Genomic DNA, 19,178 nt, shown 5'->3' with positions numbered 1-19,178 from the left:
TGCCAGCTAGAGCAGTGATGAAAGTAAAGATCCAGAAGACTGACATGTCAGGAAATAATGTGGAATCAGTTCTTGTTGTATCTGTACTGCCTGTGCTTAAAACACAATGGATCTACAGACAGGTCCCTCCAGAGAGGCAGAAGGGATGCTGCCTTAAAAGAAACATTAACTCCCCATGTATTTGAAACGTATCAAATCTCATACATCCTTCCTCTGCTATTGACATCTGAGCACCTTGTCTGTAAAAATCTGAGACTCTACTTGAAAGATAACAGCTTTGAATGTAGACATTGTTACACAAAGCAAGTTCTTGTAACTGAGTGCCGAACAAATAGGAAAATTAACAGCTCTGCAGAAGAAATTCTATTGAGTTTCATAATATTTGAAAAACAAAATTGTCTTATTCTGTTTCCCCACCCCCCCTAACCAAACCCTTCCTTTCCCATGCCCAGAGTCATAAAAAAGTAATCTGAAAACTCTAGGATAATAAAGTACAGATCTGGCTCAGAATGTATGAATAAAATCTGGAACTGCTCCTGTTATGAGCAGCCAAGGGCCTTAATGACCTTGTAGAAAGACAATTTCAGTTTTCTCCCTGAAGCTGTTTCTGTGTTAGTATATTAATGTCATGGTTTAACCCCAGATGGCAACCAAGCCCCACACAGCCACTGACTCACTGTCCCCTGCAGCAGGATGGGGCAGAGAATGAGAAAAGTGAGAAAATTCATGGACTGAGATAAAGACAGTTGAAGAGGCAAAGCAAAAGCTGTGCACATGAGCAGCATGGAACAAGGAATCCATCCATCACATCCCATGGGCAGGCAGGTGTTCAGTCACCTCCAGGAGAGCAGGGCCCCATCAATGCTTTGGTGACTTGGGAAGTGTAGTGGTTTGGGCTAAAATACCCATTACTGTTTACCTTCTGTGAGATAAGAATTAGGAGAAATGCAAAGCAGGCACCAACTTGAATGAATATAAAGAAGTTTATTAACAGACCTAAAAGAAGAAAAGAAAAAAAAATTATACCACCTTCAGAACTCTCCTCCTCCCCCCACCTTCCTCCCTTCTCCCACTGACAATGTAAAGACAACCCTTAAGATGTTCAGTCTGTGTACCACTTCCATAATAACCTTGTTCAGCCCATTTAGAAAGAGAAGTCTCTTCTTGCTCGTGCTATGAAAACAGTATCACACCGAGACAGCCACCCACTTCCAAATATTGTTCAGTCCATTTAGGAAGAGGAGTCTCTCTGCTTGCGATGTGAGTCCCTTCCCCCGACTTGCAGCTTTTCCCGCAACTGCTTTCGAGGGTCCACTCTTGAAGTTTTTTGGGGTACAATTTTAAGGTTGAGCCATTCAGAAACAAAAAAAAACCAGAGGCCCTTCTCCTTCCCTGGGAGCAAAGGGTCTTTCTTATCTTCAAGACTATCTCTGGGAGCATCTCTAGGAATTGAGGTTTTTCTCCTTTCCTCTTTGGAGCAAAAGTCCTCATCTGGTTCATCTGGTTCATCTCTCTCTCTGTCCAAACTTCTCATGAAATTACAGCTGCGGCAGCATCTGCCTATTGCTTACGAGTTGAACACTCCACCCCCCATATCTTCATGAAATTACAACAGGATACTCTGATATATCATAGCTTCACAACAGACTTTCAGCTTTAAGCATCTCCTCTCTCTCTTCCCTCAGGTTTTCAGCTCTTCACAGCAATAAAAGGGTTAATCTCACCTCGGCCTTGCAGCTGGAATGTGGCTTATCGCTGTTGGTCACCTGACCCCTGCCGGACAGAGGTGCCGCTTTGCTGAATCTCGGCCGCAGTGGGGGGGGTTCCGAGCCGCTCTGGCTGCCCACGGCAAGGCAGTGGGGGGGGTTCCATGGCTGGAACAGGCCCATGGCTCCAGGATGGCCGTGGCCCAGCCCGGCCTGGCCAAGCAGGGCCTGGGCTGGGCCCACTGGCCCCCGCATGGGGCCTGCAGCCACCTGTCCCAGCATGGAAACGAGAGAGAGCTTGGGGGGGGAGTTTGTCTATTCTTAAGTGTGTATCACAGAGGCGGTCACAACTTTAAGAGGCTTAAAGAATTGTCCATATTCAAACTGGCCAGCTGATAGGTTCTATCAGGTCCCAGAGGAAACTGTAAGCACCCCTTAGCAAGGATATCCCTTCCGGGACTATGCTTGCTAACCTATGACAGGAAGACAAACACCATCATACTAAATTTTCCCCTTTCCTCCTTCTTCCCCAGCTTTATTTGCTGAGCATGATCCATATGGTCTGGGACATCCCTTTGGTCAGTTGGGGTCAACTGACCCAGCTGTGTCCCTTTCCAACTTCTTGTGCACCCCCAGCCCACTCACTTGTGGGTCAGGGTGAGGAGCAGAAAAGGCCTTGACTCTTCAAACATTGTTCAGCAATAACAGAAACATCTGAATTATCAACCATTTCCAGCACAAATCCAAAACACATTCCCATACCAGCTACTGCGAAGAAAATCAGCTCTACCCCAGGTAAAACCGGGACAACTAAAAAAATAGTTTAAAAAAACCCAACAATTAACCAACAAACAATGTAAAGTTACCAAAGTACTGCAGTGTAACTTGTTTAATTCTGCAATTTTGTGTACATTTGGATTGCCCAGTGCATGCAGAACCATACAGAATTAGTTCTGTGTCTTACATTGTGTTTTATAGAGTCATGAGGGATTTTTTTGTTCAGCTGTGAAGCTAATGGGAACCACAGATGCTATCCAAAGCCATTTTGGTAGACATAAACTACCCAAACAATAGGCAGTTGAAGAAAAACATTTTCAGTTCCTCCTCAGTGTATTGCTGTGATAACTGTGGCCTACATTCAGAAACAGTACAAAGCTTTGCAAGTCCATTGGCTCTCATGGACTGCTTCAATCTGAATTAATTTTGCATTTTATTTATATAGTTTGAAAGTAGAGTAGCTTAGTCACCTCCTGTATTCAATTAATTGCTGGCATATTGGACAGCATCCCAATAAAGCCATTGGGCCTGCTTATTTTAGTGGTGATTATCCCATCTAATCCCATTCATTGCTAGCTCCCAGTGCAGTTACCCACTGGGAAGAACACAACAATTTCTGTTATGCCTGGAATGAATGGCGCATTTCAGTTCCTGTCCATGAATTTACTCTAAACTCTCACAGAGACAGATTGTTGGACGCTTTCAGGCTTGCTGATGCTGGTGTCAGATACTGCATGAAATTCTGACAACAATACGTCATTTGTTCTGGGGAGAAAATCTGCAGTTTTGGGAAAAGCGCAGACGGGGACGTACTCAGTCACGTAAAGAAGGCACTGGCAAAGATGGAACCAGACTTTTCACAATTTATGCCAGACTTGAATGCCAAGTTTCTCACTGAATGGAAAATAATGCTGTCCAATTGATAATGTTCATGCAGATATTAAATGCAATACCTTTGTTGAACAATTGGGGTTTTTTTTATTTCCAAATGCAGTTTTTGGAGAGGACATTTAATCATTCTCTTTAAAGAGGCAGTGGTGGTACTTCTTCTATGAATAGTCGAAACCAGTCAGACCTACAGTTGGCAAGTCTGAGGTTAAGTCACCTTCAGTATTTAATGACATTTCAGGGTGAAGGCTTTTCCTTCCTGTAGCTTTGGATCGATGCTTTAATAGGGTGAGATCTTTGCTGGACCATGAACCCCCACTCAAGACTCTGAAGTTATCTAAGGTCAGTACTGTTGTGCACAGATGTTTTTTGAAACCACCACTAAATTTTGTTGGGTTGGTGTTCTGCCAGAGGTATGTTTTGTGTTTGTGACAGTGTGTTAATAAATTTCTGCTTTCAGATCCTGCCCAATGAAGAGGAGCAGACTAGAAAAAGACCCACTTTGCTAACAATTTTTTTATTTTAATGTTTTTTTACAAACTGGAGCAGAAAGAGACAGACACTGCTAGCACTGCTTTTTAGTAGATGATTCTTGTAGCACTTATATCGATGTTATCCTATCCATTCAACGAATTGGAGATGACCTTATGAGGATGATTGTTGCTTGCTTAGACCTTAGACCAAGCAGCATCTATCTCTGGTAGTGATACTGGTACCCATGCACCATTATACATTCAAATTAATTCTTGATACAGTTCATTTTCAAGGTTAATTTCATTTCTGTTTCAAGCTCTTTTCTCCTCCAGACAACACCAGTTTTATCTGGGATTCATTTTCCTAATGCAAAGTGTGTGCAGCTAACTATATTACATATCAAATAAAACATTTTTCTGCTAGGCAACCTCAGCAGGGTTTGGCACCTTCCTTGCATAGCCTTTGTTTTCACTGATCTGCTAATTTTTTTGTGAGTCAGCAGGACATTCATTCCACAGTTCAGGCATTCAGTGGGAGTGAGAGGAGCTGCCTTGATTGAATCTACTGAATCAAGTGATTTGTCTGAATGCAAATTGTATTGTGTTGTTCATAAAGATCTTTGAGAGATTAGAAAATAATGGCAATGTTGTGTTTCTCAAGCCTAACTCCCATACTTTGTATGTCTACAACAATATTTTCTTGTCAAAGGGAGATCAATGGGGTAGACTTCTGTTCTATGTTATAAAAGAATCAGAAAAACAAAAGCAAATTAATCGCGTGGTATGTTAAAACAAAATCTCATTTTAAGCAGAGTTATTTTCTGTTCTTGGGTAACGCTTGGAAAAATGAGTCTATATAAACAGCTCTCTTTTATGAAAAGCAGCATGTGAAACTGGCTGTAGGCTTCTCATGTGAGAAGAGTGAAGAGCCAAAAGTGGACAGGTGCTTCAAGCAACAAATGAACAGCAAATGAACAACTAATTTCTTCATCTTGGAGACTTACTGGTTACAAGGATTCCGAGAAAATGTACCACACTTTGTTCAGTCTACTCAAGAAACATGAACTTTCATTCTCTTCTTGTTCTAAAATACAAATAAAGATGAAAGATCAGCAGATGAAGCAGAGTTTTCCCAGCCCTCTTGTGCCTCTCCCTTTCTCCTGGCTTTGTACTTGGTCAAAGAAAGGGAGAGCAAAAGGAAGTTCAGTTTTCATCCTTCCAGTCAAGTTGATGTCCTTGCTCTGTGCTTCTGTAAATCTATGGAAAATGCTCAGTGTGAGAAAAGAGACAACTCTTAGTTAAATAAAAAAATTAAAATAATTTATCGAAAATGGAAAAATTGAAAAATTACAGAAATTAGAAAAATATAAAAATTTGGGATCCTATGGCTCAGTAGATGGTATGCCCCAGGAGCGCAGGGATCTGAGATCTTCTGGCTGAGACAGCACTGGACCTCAGGTAGAGAAAAAGAACTTACAGTGCTGAGCTGACTTTTGGCTGGTCCAAAAGTCAAAAAAAAAGTTATTAAAGGCTCCTTAATAGGAGTAAGGCTTTTAATGCCCAGCACTGATGTCCACCACAGCTAGCCTGCACAGGACACTCTCTCCTCTTGCCGCTCTCTCTCTCTCTTTTTAAAGCCTATCTCCTTGTTTTATAGTGTCTTTGCTCCGCCCACAGCCCGCCCACAGCCCACCCCTTCGGTTTAAAGTGATTGGTGCTTTCCCTTTGAGAGATCATCTCAGTCCACCAATGGCTCGTCGTTGTCAGAGGGGTGGTATCAGTTGAGATAAGGATGGTAAAATGCCCTCATTAAAATTCAGGTTGCCATGGAGCTTGCCTGCAGGGTAATGGCTATGGGGCTAAAAATAGCTGCTGCCTGTTAGAACTGGGGTTTTTGGAGTTAGCCCTTGGAACCAAAGTGCAAAGTAAAAACACCTAAAAAAGTATTAAAATACATCCAAAACATCTTAAAACACTTGTAAAAGTATACAGTAAACACTGGAAAAATAGCTCTTATGGTGTACGGGTGGTTTGAAGTTTGAAAAGGGAGCATAAGTTGGGGATTTTTAACTGGGGAATTTTTAACTGGGAAGGGTGTAACTCCCTTAATAAACTACTTTGAACAATTGAAAACACTGATAATGGAACTTGATTTTTGTACCTGGGCTGATGGGTTAATTTTAACATTTAAAATATTTAACTCAGAATTAATTAATTAAAGCACTTAATATGCAAAGACCAAGCACAATTAGGGATTTCATGTATGACGCTCAGTACTCCAGTCACTTGGGAGAATTGCAATATCTCTTCCATCTTTGTTGTACAGTAACTTCTGCCCAATTGACTTCACTCCCCTTTCTCCCCTGCAGAAACTGCATAGTTCTCAGCGTGCTGGGTATTTCGTGCTCCTCACCTGTTAGTTTCTTTTCATGTCTGTCATTTTGTTGCCTGCAATTCCCCAGTAGGTCTACCCACAACGGTGCTGTGGTTTCCGTGTTTCTGTGTTCCCCTGTCTTTGATTTGTGGTACATAAATCACACCTTTCTAGAGTTTGGGATTGGTTTAAAACCAGACATGTTATCCTGTATCTGTTTAGTAAAGGAAGTTGACAGAGGAAGCCTGTATATTTCTCTTGGATAACAAAGGACTGCAAGAGTGGAGCCACTGTAAGGTTTTCAGCAAGCTTAATTTAATTAAATTTTTCTGTCCAGAAATGGACAATGTCTCACCGAGACTGTGGCAGAGGCTGGGGATGGAGATTACATTGCAACAAGTGCAAGTGGTCCTTTCTATTTCCTGAAGCAGTAGCTGCCATCCTACAGACACATTCCTGGGAGCTTCAGCAAGTTCAGTCATCCATCCTAGGCACTGGCAAAGAGGTAAGAAAAGCCAGTCATATTTGCCAGCTTGGTGCCCTGCTGCCTGAGAGTTTGGCTGTGTCTAAAGAGGCTGAGCAGACCAGCTAGCAGGTGATAAAGACTGGAAAAGTCATGTTCTGCCTGCTTGGCTGTACTCTGCAGAGGAGTGAGGGCATGGAGGGCGACAGGTATTTGTTAGAACCTGGGAGTCGTAGGAGTTCAGTGTTTGTGCAGTACTCACTGTGATGATATCTCTGTCAAAGGGATTATTCCCATCTTCTCTGGCAGGGAGGTAAAAATCTTATCCAGTGTACTAGTGGGGAGATAAAAGTGAAAAAACAAAGAGAGGTTTTACTTGCAACTGAGTGACTAATTACTAGCAGCAGTTGCCCGCTCATCCTCATGACCTGTCACAGGGTAGATGGTGTTCTTCATCTTCAGCTGCACATTTTTGTCATCTTTGCCATCCGTGTATCTCTGGGGAACTTGCACTGAGACCTAAGGAGCTGCAAAGCCTAAATGAAGTTCTACAGGCAAACCAGCCCTGTTACTCATTCTTCTCTTTAAGAATGCAAACAGTAAAATGTTTTCTTCGAGGAGTGGGAAATTAAATCAGTTTAAAGCTTCAGGCATGTGCCACAGCTCCATGGCACAATAAAGCACAAAGGACAGATTAGGAGTTTTGCAGGATAATCAAGACAGATGGCAACCTCAGACACAGAAGCTGTACAGTGGTAGAGAAGTGTTTTTGTGTGCTTATCTTTGATAAGAAGGGCTGTGGAGAATAATTTTAAAGCAATTATTGCAATAATGAGAAGCAGTCTTGTACCACTGTTTTCTTCTTCTGTGACTTGTCCTGCCTTCAACTTAGCAAAACAGAGAACAAACATGAAATACACCTTCAGAACAAAGCATATGGACTTCCTTGGTCAGGTTTACCAAAGATTGACCAACAGGAGGTACTTCAGCACTCACCTTATAACCCTAAGGCACCTTATTTTCATGGTGTGTCTCTGAGTTCAAAACACCTTTTGCAGAGTGTACAGAGTGTGTGCTGGTAGGCACAACTTTTGTGTAATAAATACCAGAAAAGCACTTGGAAACAAATTAACCATGGTCACTCTCCTGACCTTGTGTCTAAATAACCCAGTCAAACTGCCTTGTTCCTTCATAGCAGGTAGGTCCTAAACCTGCAGTAAGATACTGGAAATCCTGGCCTTTTCTTCTTGAGGTTGGGTTTGGTTTTTTTGGTACAACATGGTGTTACAGGCTACCTGTGAGCTAATCTGTCCTGTCAGGCATCGCTCTCCAGTTCACCCTGCTCCCCTTTCTCAAGGAGACAAGGAACAGATGTTCAAGCAGCAGAGTTGTCTGAGCCACCTCACTCTTTCATTTGCCTGCCAAATCCTACTCCGAGAGCAGACTGTGTCAGCTTCCCTGTTTTCCAGCACCACAGAGGGAGAATGAGGCCAGCTCACCTGTTTTTCTACCAAGACCAATCCAATCTCATTTCTTTTTTTTCTCCCTTTTTTTTTTTCCTTAATTACCCTTTTCTCTATAGCTGCTGGGAGAAGCAGCTCTGTTTCTCCTTCTCTGACACAGCAGCCAAGTCAGCCTGACTCAATCCACCTTCCTTTCTTCCCTGGGGCAAAAGCCTCTCAGCCTGCTTGCATTTCTACACCCAGAAAACTCACACACATCTGCAGCTGTGGGTGCCAGGAAATGGGGCTGGAACCACCTTGCAGGCATGGAGCAGGTGCATGCAGAAAGGAGGAGAAGCAGCTCTTGCAGAAAGCAGAGGCATCTTTCAGGGCATCCCTGTACCTGACTTACTCCATTTCTCGATTTCAGGTCAACTTCCTTCTGTACTGTTTCACAAAAGTGACCTGGGGACAGTGTCTGAGTTCACCAGCCTTGCTGAGAACAAGGGTGTTTGTCCCAAATCTGAGAACCTGAAGAGTAAGGAAGTCTCTCTGTTGTTGGGAGCAAGATGCTCCACCTAGGCCTGGCATAAAGCCAGGCTTTTTTACTGAGTTCTGTCTTGCAGAGTCCTGTGAAAATTATCAGGAAAAAACAACTTCACATGCTTCTTGACTGACAGCCTTGGGTTTTAAATCATTCCAGTTTTGTCTTCCTCTGTCACAACTAGGCATCCTGTTCAAACTTGAAAATTTCGTTAGTGTCTTGAGCATTTCTCCATCCTGAAACTTCAGAAGCTGCAGATTTTCCTATCTCCACTGAGTTCTCACCGTGGCAGGGTGAAGATGTGTGTGCCGGGAAGCTGTGAAGACAGAATTGCAACAACGTCTTCGTTCATTTGTTGAATAAACATTTCAGCGAAGCCTACAATGAGTAGTCACACTAAAAGCTGTCCTTCGTATCCTCTTCAGGACCACTTTTACAGAATGAATATAAAAGTCAGACCCAGTGCATACAAATAATTTTGCAAATGTAGGTCTGCAGGCTTTTAGGAGCACACCTGCCCCTGTGGGCAGGCAGAGGAAGCCGTGCTGCCGTAGCAGTCACTTGACACATTTTGAGTGTAGAGCCCCAAGTCCCTTGTGGGAGCTGCTGGGGAAGCACATGGACTGTCAAAAGCTGCCTTGTGTGTTCAGACTGAGCATGTGCTGGCAGGGAAATGGATTTTACCAGTGATATCATAGTGACGGCCTCAGCTTTCCCCATGGACTGGGCTCAAGAACCACACGTGAGAAGACTCAGACTCCATATACCCTGTGTCCTCATGTACACCTTATGCATAAGCTCTCTGAATCTGCCCCATAATCCTTTCTCAGGCTGAAAAGAAATCATTATATCGTATGTGTATATAAGCTTATATCCTGTGAACAGTCAGCCACAAGGATAATCAAAAATTGGATCTTCTAAGTTGATCTGTGTTATGCAGGGAGTAGCTCTGTTTAAAATAGTAAACCATTTGGGTTTTGCTATTTTGCTTCCTGTATGTGAAATCCTAAGCCTTTCATTTTAGGGAAATAAAAGCTGGTTTAGTGTTCTCTATATCTGAGAGGATTAAAGGGAGATCTCAAGCATGAAGAGGTAGCCTTTATGGATTCCCTAAATGTGTACTATTAAAAATGGAGTAGGTGAATGAATATGATTTAGATACTCAGGAGCTGATTCCAATGCAAGCCTCAGTGCAGGCAAGGCTCTGCACCAGCATTAGATGTCCAGTTCAAGATAGGTATCACAGTGGTAGCTGCCTTTTCTTAAGTGCACTTGTATTTGCAGGACAAAAGTGAGCAAGTTCATCCTGACTGTGTGTCAAGGAAAATGCAAACTGTTTGGCTGGACTGAGGGTGAGCTGGGCTTTTCTTTGATAGACTAAATTCCTGCCCATACCAATTTGGACAGTGATGCTTTTATTTAGAAGATAATCACCAAGCCTCTTCCTGACTTGCTGTTGAAGTGGACTGAGTATGTTTTTATTTTAGACGGCCTTGTTTGCCTACAGCTGAGATAAAAGGCCACTGCAGAGTGTGATGCAGTGCCCTATACACAGCCCATTTTAGGCAGCACAGGGAATCTGAGACATTTGCATGGGACTGGCACACTCTTGTGTGTTGCCTCTAGTGGACCCATGCCCTTCCAAGGCAGCAGCTGGAGGAAGTGGGTCTCCTAAGATATCTAAAATTGCATGAGGTATTGAAATTCAAGCAGATGAATCCCATCCTGTGGACTCTTGGACTTACTCTGATCAAAATATGAAAGAATTTGTTTGTCCACTGCTGTGTATGCATGTGCTCTCAGCCTTCCTGTGTTTGTGAAGGGTTCAGGATGAGAACACAGCAGCCTCTGTGTGCTGAGCTTTGCCATCCACCAGGCATTGCAATGACAATTTGTATTTCCTTCGGATCCAAAAAGTAATTATTTGTTTTTACTAGTCCACAGGGGAAAAAAAGTTATTTCAGACTCCTCTAGAGAGTGTTGATGATAAACTTCTCATATCGCTTCCCTTTCATGTCGAGGCATTTCTGATAGAAACACCACTCATTCTTTAAAGATTTTCAAATCCTCAGATGTTCCGAGGTTTTGTGTAACTGGAAAGGCTTTTCAGAAAGCAGTAGGTGATATTGTTCTGCCTTGAATTACATAGGAAAAGAGGACCTAGAAGAATCATTGTCTTATAAAAGATGTCAAGAATCCCTCATCACCAAAAGAGTCATGTGCTGCAGTAGCAATGCTGCAATGCCTTATATATGATTTGAAGGAGCTGAAGTGTCTATAAGAATTATAGTTTTTCACCTTTAAGTATCAGTACTTCAAATAATTTCTTGTTCTTGTTTTTTGTTATGTGACATATTCATATGTGACTGATTCATTCATGTGGTGAGCCTTGAACGTCAAGAGCTTCTCTGATTTCTGCCCTGTGAAAAGTAGCATTTGTTAGCCTGGGGAAACTGCATTAAGATTCAGACTTTTATAAGGAATTTAAGGTTTGAGATGTTCTTAAGAATGAAGTTGTGAGGGGAAAGTTCATACAAAAGCAAAGAGCAGTTCATTAGTCCTTCAGGCAGAAGGGGTATCCCAGGTGATGGGCAGGATGTTAACAACAACATAGAGCTGGTGATTCCATCTACACTTACAAAAATAAATCAAGCAGTGTACAAAACCTCTGGCACACATAAGGAAAAAATTTCCCAATGATCAATTTGATTAACTAAAAAAACCCCTCTACACTCCCCAGCTTTCCTGACCCAAATGAATGTGTAATTAGAGAAGACTGCATGGTGATTATTATTAAAAAGAGTATGGGTTTGGTTTCATTTCTGACTTTTATGTCAGCAGTAACTCCAGTTCCAAAGCTTTTGCAGGCTTCAGAAGAACTAAAAGCTGAGTTTTGCTTTAGAGCAGCACTTACCAATAAAGAAAGAAATAAAATGGGCTCGTTTCACTCTTTTTAGTGGTATAGCCAATTTCAGAAATGTCTCCTCAGCTTAAAATAGTGAAAATTTCTAGAATTGAAGATACATCTGAGACTAAAACAGTCTTTAAATGCACCTCCTAGCTGAAAGATTTGCTTGCTTGTATAAATGTACTGACAGGAGAAAAAAAATATTTAGGGATATATATTTAACACTGGACTTCAAAGATGCAACTTCTTTTCACTTTGTAAACTCTCTTGCAGAAATAAGGAGCAATACAGGCATTGCACTACATATGACAATAAGAAATGACAGTGTTCTGTTTATTCAACGTTTGGAATCTCATTTGTTATCAAATGGGGATTGAGTCTGATTGCCTACAAGCAATAACATTTTTTTTTTTCATCCTCTGCTGCCCAAAGTGACCAAATGTAGATTAGCATGGAGTCCATTTATTGTTCCTGCTATAACTGATATAAAATAAAATTCAGTTTAGATACACTGGTGTTTTTTTCCCCTCCTTCCTTCAGGCTGTTGAAGAATGCACAGAATGAAGTTCATTTCAGAATGTGGTATAAGAAACTACTGGCTGCTCTCCAATTCTGTGCTGGACAAACCCTGAACAATGAGTTTTCTAAGGAAGAGAAGCTTGTCAGAATTCTGGAAGACATTGCCACAAAAGTGAAAGCTGCCAGTGATCCAAAAAGAAAGGTTTGTTAAAAAATCCATCTAAGTTTCTTAGGGTATTTTATTTTTTTCTAAGGTAACACCTCTTTCCTTTAATACCCTTTCCATAAATAAACCAAAGATTTAACTAAACTTTATAAACATTCTTCTGCTCTGAGAACAGGTAACACATAGATGTTTAATGGGACGACTCTCATCACTATTACTCATGAGGTCTGCAGAGCTTTTAAGCCATTTAAATTCCTTCATCAGTGGTTTCTCAAATGGACTTGGAGGTGGCCAGAAGTAATGGCAACAAAGCTGATTATGATTTCACTGAGAGAAATGCTCACATTCAGCAGCTCATCCCAAAATATTTGACTCCTGTAGAGCTGCAGTATTTCTTGAAAGCTTTACTAAGAGTTGTTCTTGGCAGGCTGGACACATCCTCATTCAAAGACAACCAGAGTGGAATGTAGTTAATATCTCAAATATAGCACTCGGCAATGAACATTGAACACATATCTGAAGAGATTCCTCCCTGGCAGTAGAAATTTGCAGTTGTCTTCTGCAGTAGGTACAGCTTTTATACTGCATAGGTACATTTCTATTTCAGAACTGTTAATTTTCCAGGACAGCTGCTGTTACTTACCTGGTGTGTAAAACTGCTTCTTGTTGAAATCTCAGCAAGGCAGAGCAGAAAGCCAAATAAAAATATACTTGCACTGCTGGTTATCACGAACAATATCATGAATCTTTCTGCCTTGTTAAGGATTCGAAGATTTTCAAAGGGTTTCTCAGAAAACTCTCAGTGCTGATACTGAGAGCAGCAAAGCAAACATGGGAGTAAAAAGACAAAAATATTTGCAAAAGGAAAATCCATGTAAAGAAAAAGAAATAGTAGTAATACATTATACATTACTGATGCATAATTCAGATTTTAGAGATTAATCTCAAGGCTGCAGTTACTATGATACTGAGAAGCTCCCAAACCTTGCAGCTAACAGAGTCAGGCAAGGGAGATCACAGTGTTGAGGCAACAAGCAACAAATTGGGAAGTTGTCAGGCAAGGCAAAAAACCCCATGAGATACAGCAGAGCAATACAAGGCTAATCAACCCCTGATGAAGGGTATTGAATCATAGAATCACAGAATGGTTTGGGTTGGAATGGACCTTAAAAATCATCTAGTTCCACCCCCATGCCATGGGCAGGGACATCTTCCAATAGACCAGGTTGCCCCATCAAGTCTGGTTTCACAGGTAGAGGTTTTTTCTAACATCCAATCTAAACCTACCCTCCCTCAGTCTGAAGCCATTGCCCCTGTCCTGTCACTCCATGCCCTTGGAAACAGTCACTTTCCATCTGAACCCACAGGGCATATGAGCTGGTAGCACATCTAGGCAGGAAAAGCATCACTGTGGAGTAAAACTACAGTTCTTAATTTAGTACCTCAGTGTGACCTCACTAGCTGTTTCAAGTTCACATGGATGCTACCAGCTCTGGAAATTGCATTGCTTGTTTAAAGTATAGAAAGACAGTAAAAAAAAAAGGTGCTTTTGTGTTCTTTCATGCTGCCATGATGATTCACGTGCTGCAGGAGGTGTTAAACGTGGAGCTCAGCAGCCTCCAGCAGTTCTTCCAGGAGGTGAAGGTCTGCCATCTCCCCCTGAACCCCGCGCTTGTTGTCCAAGGCATAGAGGCAGATGTAAGTGTGAACAGTTACATTTTTAATTTTGGGTTTGGTTTTTAGTATAAAGAAGAGATGGAGTGGTTACCTTCATTCACCAGGAAATGATTGTAGTGATATCGAGCATAAGTCATCTGGTCAGCTTACACCCAGAATAATCCCCTTTAAAGCTTTGTTTGAGGCAGAGGTGACAGGGTGGGTGGGGTGGGTGCTGCATGTAAATCACACCAACCAGAGCTTTCAAACTCTGAGCAGCCCATTCCCAGCTCGGCTGCCCTGCCATGGTGTTGGGATTGGCAAGGGCACCTGGAAGCTGAGACCTGGCTCCCACCAGGTAGCCCTTGGTGACAGGGTTTTTACCCATCCTCTCTCTCCCATGTCAGGTATGGCAGCAGCTGAAAGTCTAGAGCCAGCTGTCTGTTTGCTGAGCTGAGACTCGGGGCATGACTGAGAATTGCTAAAATACCCATATTCACACTAGCTTACCTGTATCTATGACCCCTGTTAAAAAGGACTTAAGGATAAAGGGAACAGCAATGCTCCTCAGTGTTACTTGCCTTGACTTTGACCACAGTACTAAGGTTCAGTTATTCATTGTTCAAAAATGTTTTCATAAACAACATAACACCAGGAGTGAGCTGTTCCATCTCTGGAGAAGGAAAATGTATCCAGCATGAAGGAAAAACCAAACATGAACAGCCATATATATTACCTGTTACAGCTGCCTAATTACAGCAATTTGTGCTCTGTTTTTGTTCTCTGGCTCATTATCCATAGTGGACCTGATTCTAAGAGGTGCTGATCCCTTCAATTGCCTCTGACCTGTGTTTCTCCAAGTAATTGCTATTCTGCCTTGATCTGGCTGAGAACAGAGGTCTTCCAGCACCCCACAGAGTTGGGAAAATTGTGTGTGATACAAGTCAGAAGGATTTGAAGCCTGCTGCTTCTCCCTGCTTTCAGGCTTTTGGCAATAATGACTAATGGAAAGGTATCTCACCGTAAAGTCATGCTATTTATACTGCACCAGCTTGGCTGGACAGACACAAAAATGTTTAAATGTAATATCTGAAGAGGGACTTCTTTCATTTTTCTTATATCATCATAGGACATTATCTTTCTATAAATACATGTAGTTTCTTGATTGAGCTGTACGTCAGTATAATCATGCAAATTAGAACTTTGAAGTGCTTATAATTACCTAAATTTAATTCATTTTGGTGTCATCTATTGATTTTACCAATAGCAAGCCCTGCTCTCAGCTCTATCAGAGTCTCATTATCTCACAGGAATCTTTCAAGCACTCACTGAGACATTTCAATTGGCAAAATTCCATGGGGGGTCGGGATCTCGTCGCTGGTAATGGCTCTGGCCCATCTCAGAGGTCGGGGGTGGCTGAGACAATATTTGCACGCTTGTGCCGTGCTTTGAGGGGTCAGGATGAAAAGCAGCAGACAGCTGTGTCTGGTGGTGGTGGAGCTCAAATTAGCCTCCCTTACACTCTGCCCTGTAAGGCCAGCAGCAGCTCTTGTGGGGTGCTCATTATTTCCAGAAACCAAACCTTTAATTTACCATTGTCTTTTGTTGGTGCTGAGGGGTTTCCCCGCCACCCTCCTTGGACGATTTTAATGAGGGTAATAATACCACCCAAAACTCTCACAGGATTTGCAGTGCTTGGCTCATTAATGCTCTTTGAAGCCCTTTGAGATCTTCAGGTGGAAGGAGCTGTAGAGCATGAAAGTCAGAGTTTGTGTTTAATTAAGATAAATTCCACATAAAATAGAGCATGATTTTCAAAATTTCCTGTATCCTCAGCCAGAGTGAGGTCATCAAAGAGATTGGCAGGTTCCTGACTGGGCATGGCTGGTTTTTTTCCAGAAAATAATAGGACCAAAAGCTTTTCAATGCTTTAAGACTCATTAGATCAGTCTTATATAATTCATCCACTCACTTCCAGCCAAAGCTTATCATTGATAGGCCTGGGTGAAAATGAAAAACAATTAGCATCTAAAATATTATCTGTTCCTATGGTCTGATATTTCAGTGAAATATATTGTCTGGGGAAAAGAATTTCTTATTTTTCAGACCCAGTGAAACAGTCAATAATATCAAGAATAATTTATTTTTGTTGCCACTGCCACTGAGCAGTGTTTAAAGCTGGAATCCTTTTCAGAGGTATTGTACTGGCCTGGTGTTCTGTATATGTGACACTGTTGTTCTTCTGTCTCATCCTTCTTTCCCCTGCAGTCATGTTCTTATTTTACATCCAATGCTTTTCCATTAAAAATCTCCTTCATCAATGTGAATGCTCCAAGTGGAAACATCAATGTTATTTTTAAGGTATGTTCTTCCTCTAATCCTCAGGGCTTTTGGTATGGAAAATGATGATTTAAAATTCACCTAATTTATGTTTTAAACCTCTAGTCTGAGAATAGTTGATTTGGCTCTCCTGCTTGTTTACCCCTATTATTTTTGACACTAGAACTTTTAATGAATTATGTTGAGACAATACACTGAAGTGTCACCTTTTTGATCAACAGAGAATCAAACAACTTATGGCAGGTTTTTTTTTTCCTTAGTGAAGGCAACCAAACTAGAATATAAAGTTCATATTTTAAACCTAGTTCATTAACGACATTGAAGTCAGAGGGCAAGTCACAGAGAAGAGAGTTCAGAATGACTGAACCCTTCAGCTTTGTCCATAAAAATCAAAATACTGGAGTGTTAGAGGCTCCATTTGCCACACAGACCTAATGCTGCCTCTATCAGCCAGCGTGGGGGAATGGGCTGAGGAATATGGAGGTGGAGGAGAGAGCAGAGGAGCTCTGTCTCAGTGGAGGAACTGACTCAAAATAAACTCTGCTTTATTTTGCAATTGTCACCTAGAAAAGCTTCAGAGTTCACAACAATCCATCCACAAAAGACAATGCATGTATTTTAAAGTTAGTTCTCTTTCAAAAGAGCAAAAGTCTTCCCTAAAAGTGGATATTGGTTTTAGAGAAGAACACAAGTTTATAAAATGGCTGATGGATGCAAAATAGTTGGTTGCCAATGGCATTCTTAGATCTTTTGCAGAATCATTTTCCAAACGAGAAATCTAAAAAATTGATATAAATAAATTAAAAAAAAAAAATAGACTCTGTGCTGTCTTAAATTAAATTGCCCTTTAGAGCAGCTGTGATTCTCAGAAATAGAAGTATGCTTTCCAGGCCTGCTAAGGAGAGAAATTAGCAATTTTTTCTGAACATTTAGAAACCTGGTTCATATGCTGTTTCATCTGAGAATCAGTGCTAAATAGTAGGTTCCTACCTACTTCAGCAAATACCTGCTCATGGGGCTTTTAAACAATTGTGTTGTTTCTACTCAGACAATATTTTTCCTACCTAGCAATGTTCAGCAATCAACTCATCGTCCAGTTGCTGTAGAGTTACTATAGCTGCTGTCACCTTCTCCTGTCAGCAAAACATTGTGTTAAAATACCTTTTATTTGTACTAGAGTTGTATTGCTTATTCATCACAGATAACTCATACATTAGTGATAAGCACAATAAATGATAAGGGTATCTTACTAAATTTCTTCTGACTGTATATGTGAGGGAAGGTAAGTAGAGAGAATAAGATTTTTTTGCAGTTTTAGGTACTAAGAAGAATTAATTGGAATCAAGATTGCCTTTCGATGAGAGAAAAATAGATTCAGGTATTTTGTCTATTTAAGATGAGTTTATGTCTCCTCAAGTACTTATTTCCTGGCAGTAAGTGTCTGTAGATTGGAATGCTTCTATAAAAAGAATGTGATGAAAGAATAAAGCACTTAAAATACCTGTAAAAGTTATATATTTTACATGGAGTGGGATGGGGGAAAACAAAAAATCAGGGCTGTTGTTTTCACAGGCCATTTACTCAGCCATGGTTCAAAATAATCTCTTCATTAATTCTTGTGGCTACAATTAAAGCCCCATTTCACTGAGATTATTGTTTGACTAGCTCCATGGGGAGAGGGTCATCACTGCATCACTGCTTGGAACTGAATATGAATCATTATGGATAAAATGTAAATTCATGATAAAATTCCCTTGCAAATACCAAGTTGTGAGGCTTAAGGTTGGACAAACACCATCATTTGTGAAAAAGGGATCTAGCATTAGGTAGACTTTAAAATGTAAATTTAAAATGTAAAATTAGGATCCTACCTCCGGATTAAATTTTCAAACTCTAATAATTACATAGGAATAATAAGCAGAAAGGCTGCAGTTAAGCAGGGATCATTTGTTGCCATCTCAGTGGCTGCCCAAATTGTTCCTGTCTGTGTGTGCCATCTACTCTGTCCTCCTTTGACACGGAAAGGTAAGTAGGAACTTTGAAGGCAAACAAGAAATAGCTACTGTGAAATTAATGTAGCTGTTTTGGTGGGCAAAAAAGTCCCAGTCAAATAGGACATTATTTCTGTCTGGTATTGAAGGAGAAAGCTGAATTTCTTGTGCAATTTTCACAGATAGGTGATGATCTACGTCAAGATATGTTGGTTCTGCAAATTGTTCGAGTGATGGACAGCATTTGGCTCCAAGAAGGACTGGATATGCAAATGATTATTTATAGGTGTTTATCTACAGGGAAAGGACAAGGTCAGTCTCAAATTATGAAAGGAACCTGTATCACATTATTCATATTTCATGTAAACAGTGGTATATAAAATTTATTTATTCTCCCTCCCTAGAACTCATTGGATTTTGTAGCAACTTAGGCTAGAATTTTCCAAAAGCCTCAACACTGGCAGCTTGCAAAACATTCATAAATTCACATATCAAAAAGAGGGCTTTGGAGAAAATTGGCCATAGCTACTAAAGTTTTAATCCAGTGTAGTCCTGCATAGATGCTTAAATGAGCCTAGATGCATGTGACTGCAGAAAGTACCTGCAGACAAGTGATGACAGCTTTGTGCTGTTGATTTTGAAATATTATTCTTGTGATTTATGTTGCTTAGGGCAGGCCTGACTCATCTGAAAGCTCCATTTCTCTCTTTTATGGTTGTTACAGCAGAGCTGTAGCAGGGATACCAATTGCTTGCTATAGAAATCTGCTGACAGCAGTAAGCTGGCTATATTTCCCTGACCAAATCTTCTACTGGAAATAATCCTAGCTCAAATAGAAGGCTGATGTATCCAGATTACCTGCTGTACAAAAGCTATTAAAATACAAATATAAAAAGAAAATCATTGCTTTCTGAGCCACAAAGTGAACATG

At 41.0% G+C, this 19,178-nt stretch overlaps 1 protein-coding gene and 1 long non-coding RNA gene across 7 annotated transcripts in view; one reads left to right on the top strand and one right to left on the bottom strand.

Moving 5' to 3' along the window:
- PIK3C2G (phosphatidylinositol-4-phosphate 3-kinase catalytic subunit type 2 gamma) overlaps nt 1-19,178 on the top strand; it is a 212,025-nt gene that overhangs the window by 123,544 nt on the left and 69,303 nt on the right. For all 5 annotated transcript variants that reach the window (XR_011148031.1, XM_069003543.1, XM_069003544.1 and 2 more), the window contains 4 exons: nt 12,116-12,296; nt 13,851-13,958; nt 16,185-16,277; nt 18,430-18,559. Coding sequence is in view for 4 of the 5 variants with exons in the window: in XM_069003543.1 (XP_068859644.1) it covers nt 12,116-12,296; nt 13,851-13,958; nt 16,185-16,277; nt 18,430-18,559 (512 nt within the window). In the remaining variant the exon portion in view is untranslated. The remainder of the gene's footprint in view (nt 1-12,115; nt 12,297-13,850; nt 13,959-16,184; nt 16,278-18,429; nt 18,560-19,178) is intronic.
- On the bottom strand, nt 3,396-8,322 carry LOC138104360 (uncharacterized). Of its 2 annotated transcripts, none has more exons than XR_011148038.1 (4): nt 7,678-8,322; nt 6,944-7,015; nt 6,574-6,712; nt 3,396-5,101 (listed from the first exon to the last, which is right to left on the bottom strand). It is a non-coding gene; the product is annotated as an uncharacterized lncRNA (long non-coding RNA). The 2 variants fall into 2 exon arrangements; XR_011148037.1 differs by having other exon boundaries at nt 8,181-8,322.

Source organism: Aphelocoma coerulescens, chromosome 1A, assembly GCF_041296385.1.
Source record: "Aphelocoma coerulescens isolate FSJ_1873_10779 chromosome 1A, UR_Acoe_1.0, whole genome shotgun sequence".
Classification (NCBI taxonomy): domain Eukaryota; kingdom Metazoa; phylum Chordata; class Aves; order Passeriformes; family Corvidae; genus Aphelocoma; species Aphelocoma coerulescens.
This window is presented reverse-complemented; position numbering and strand designations above follow the sequence as displayed.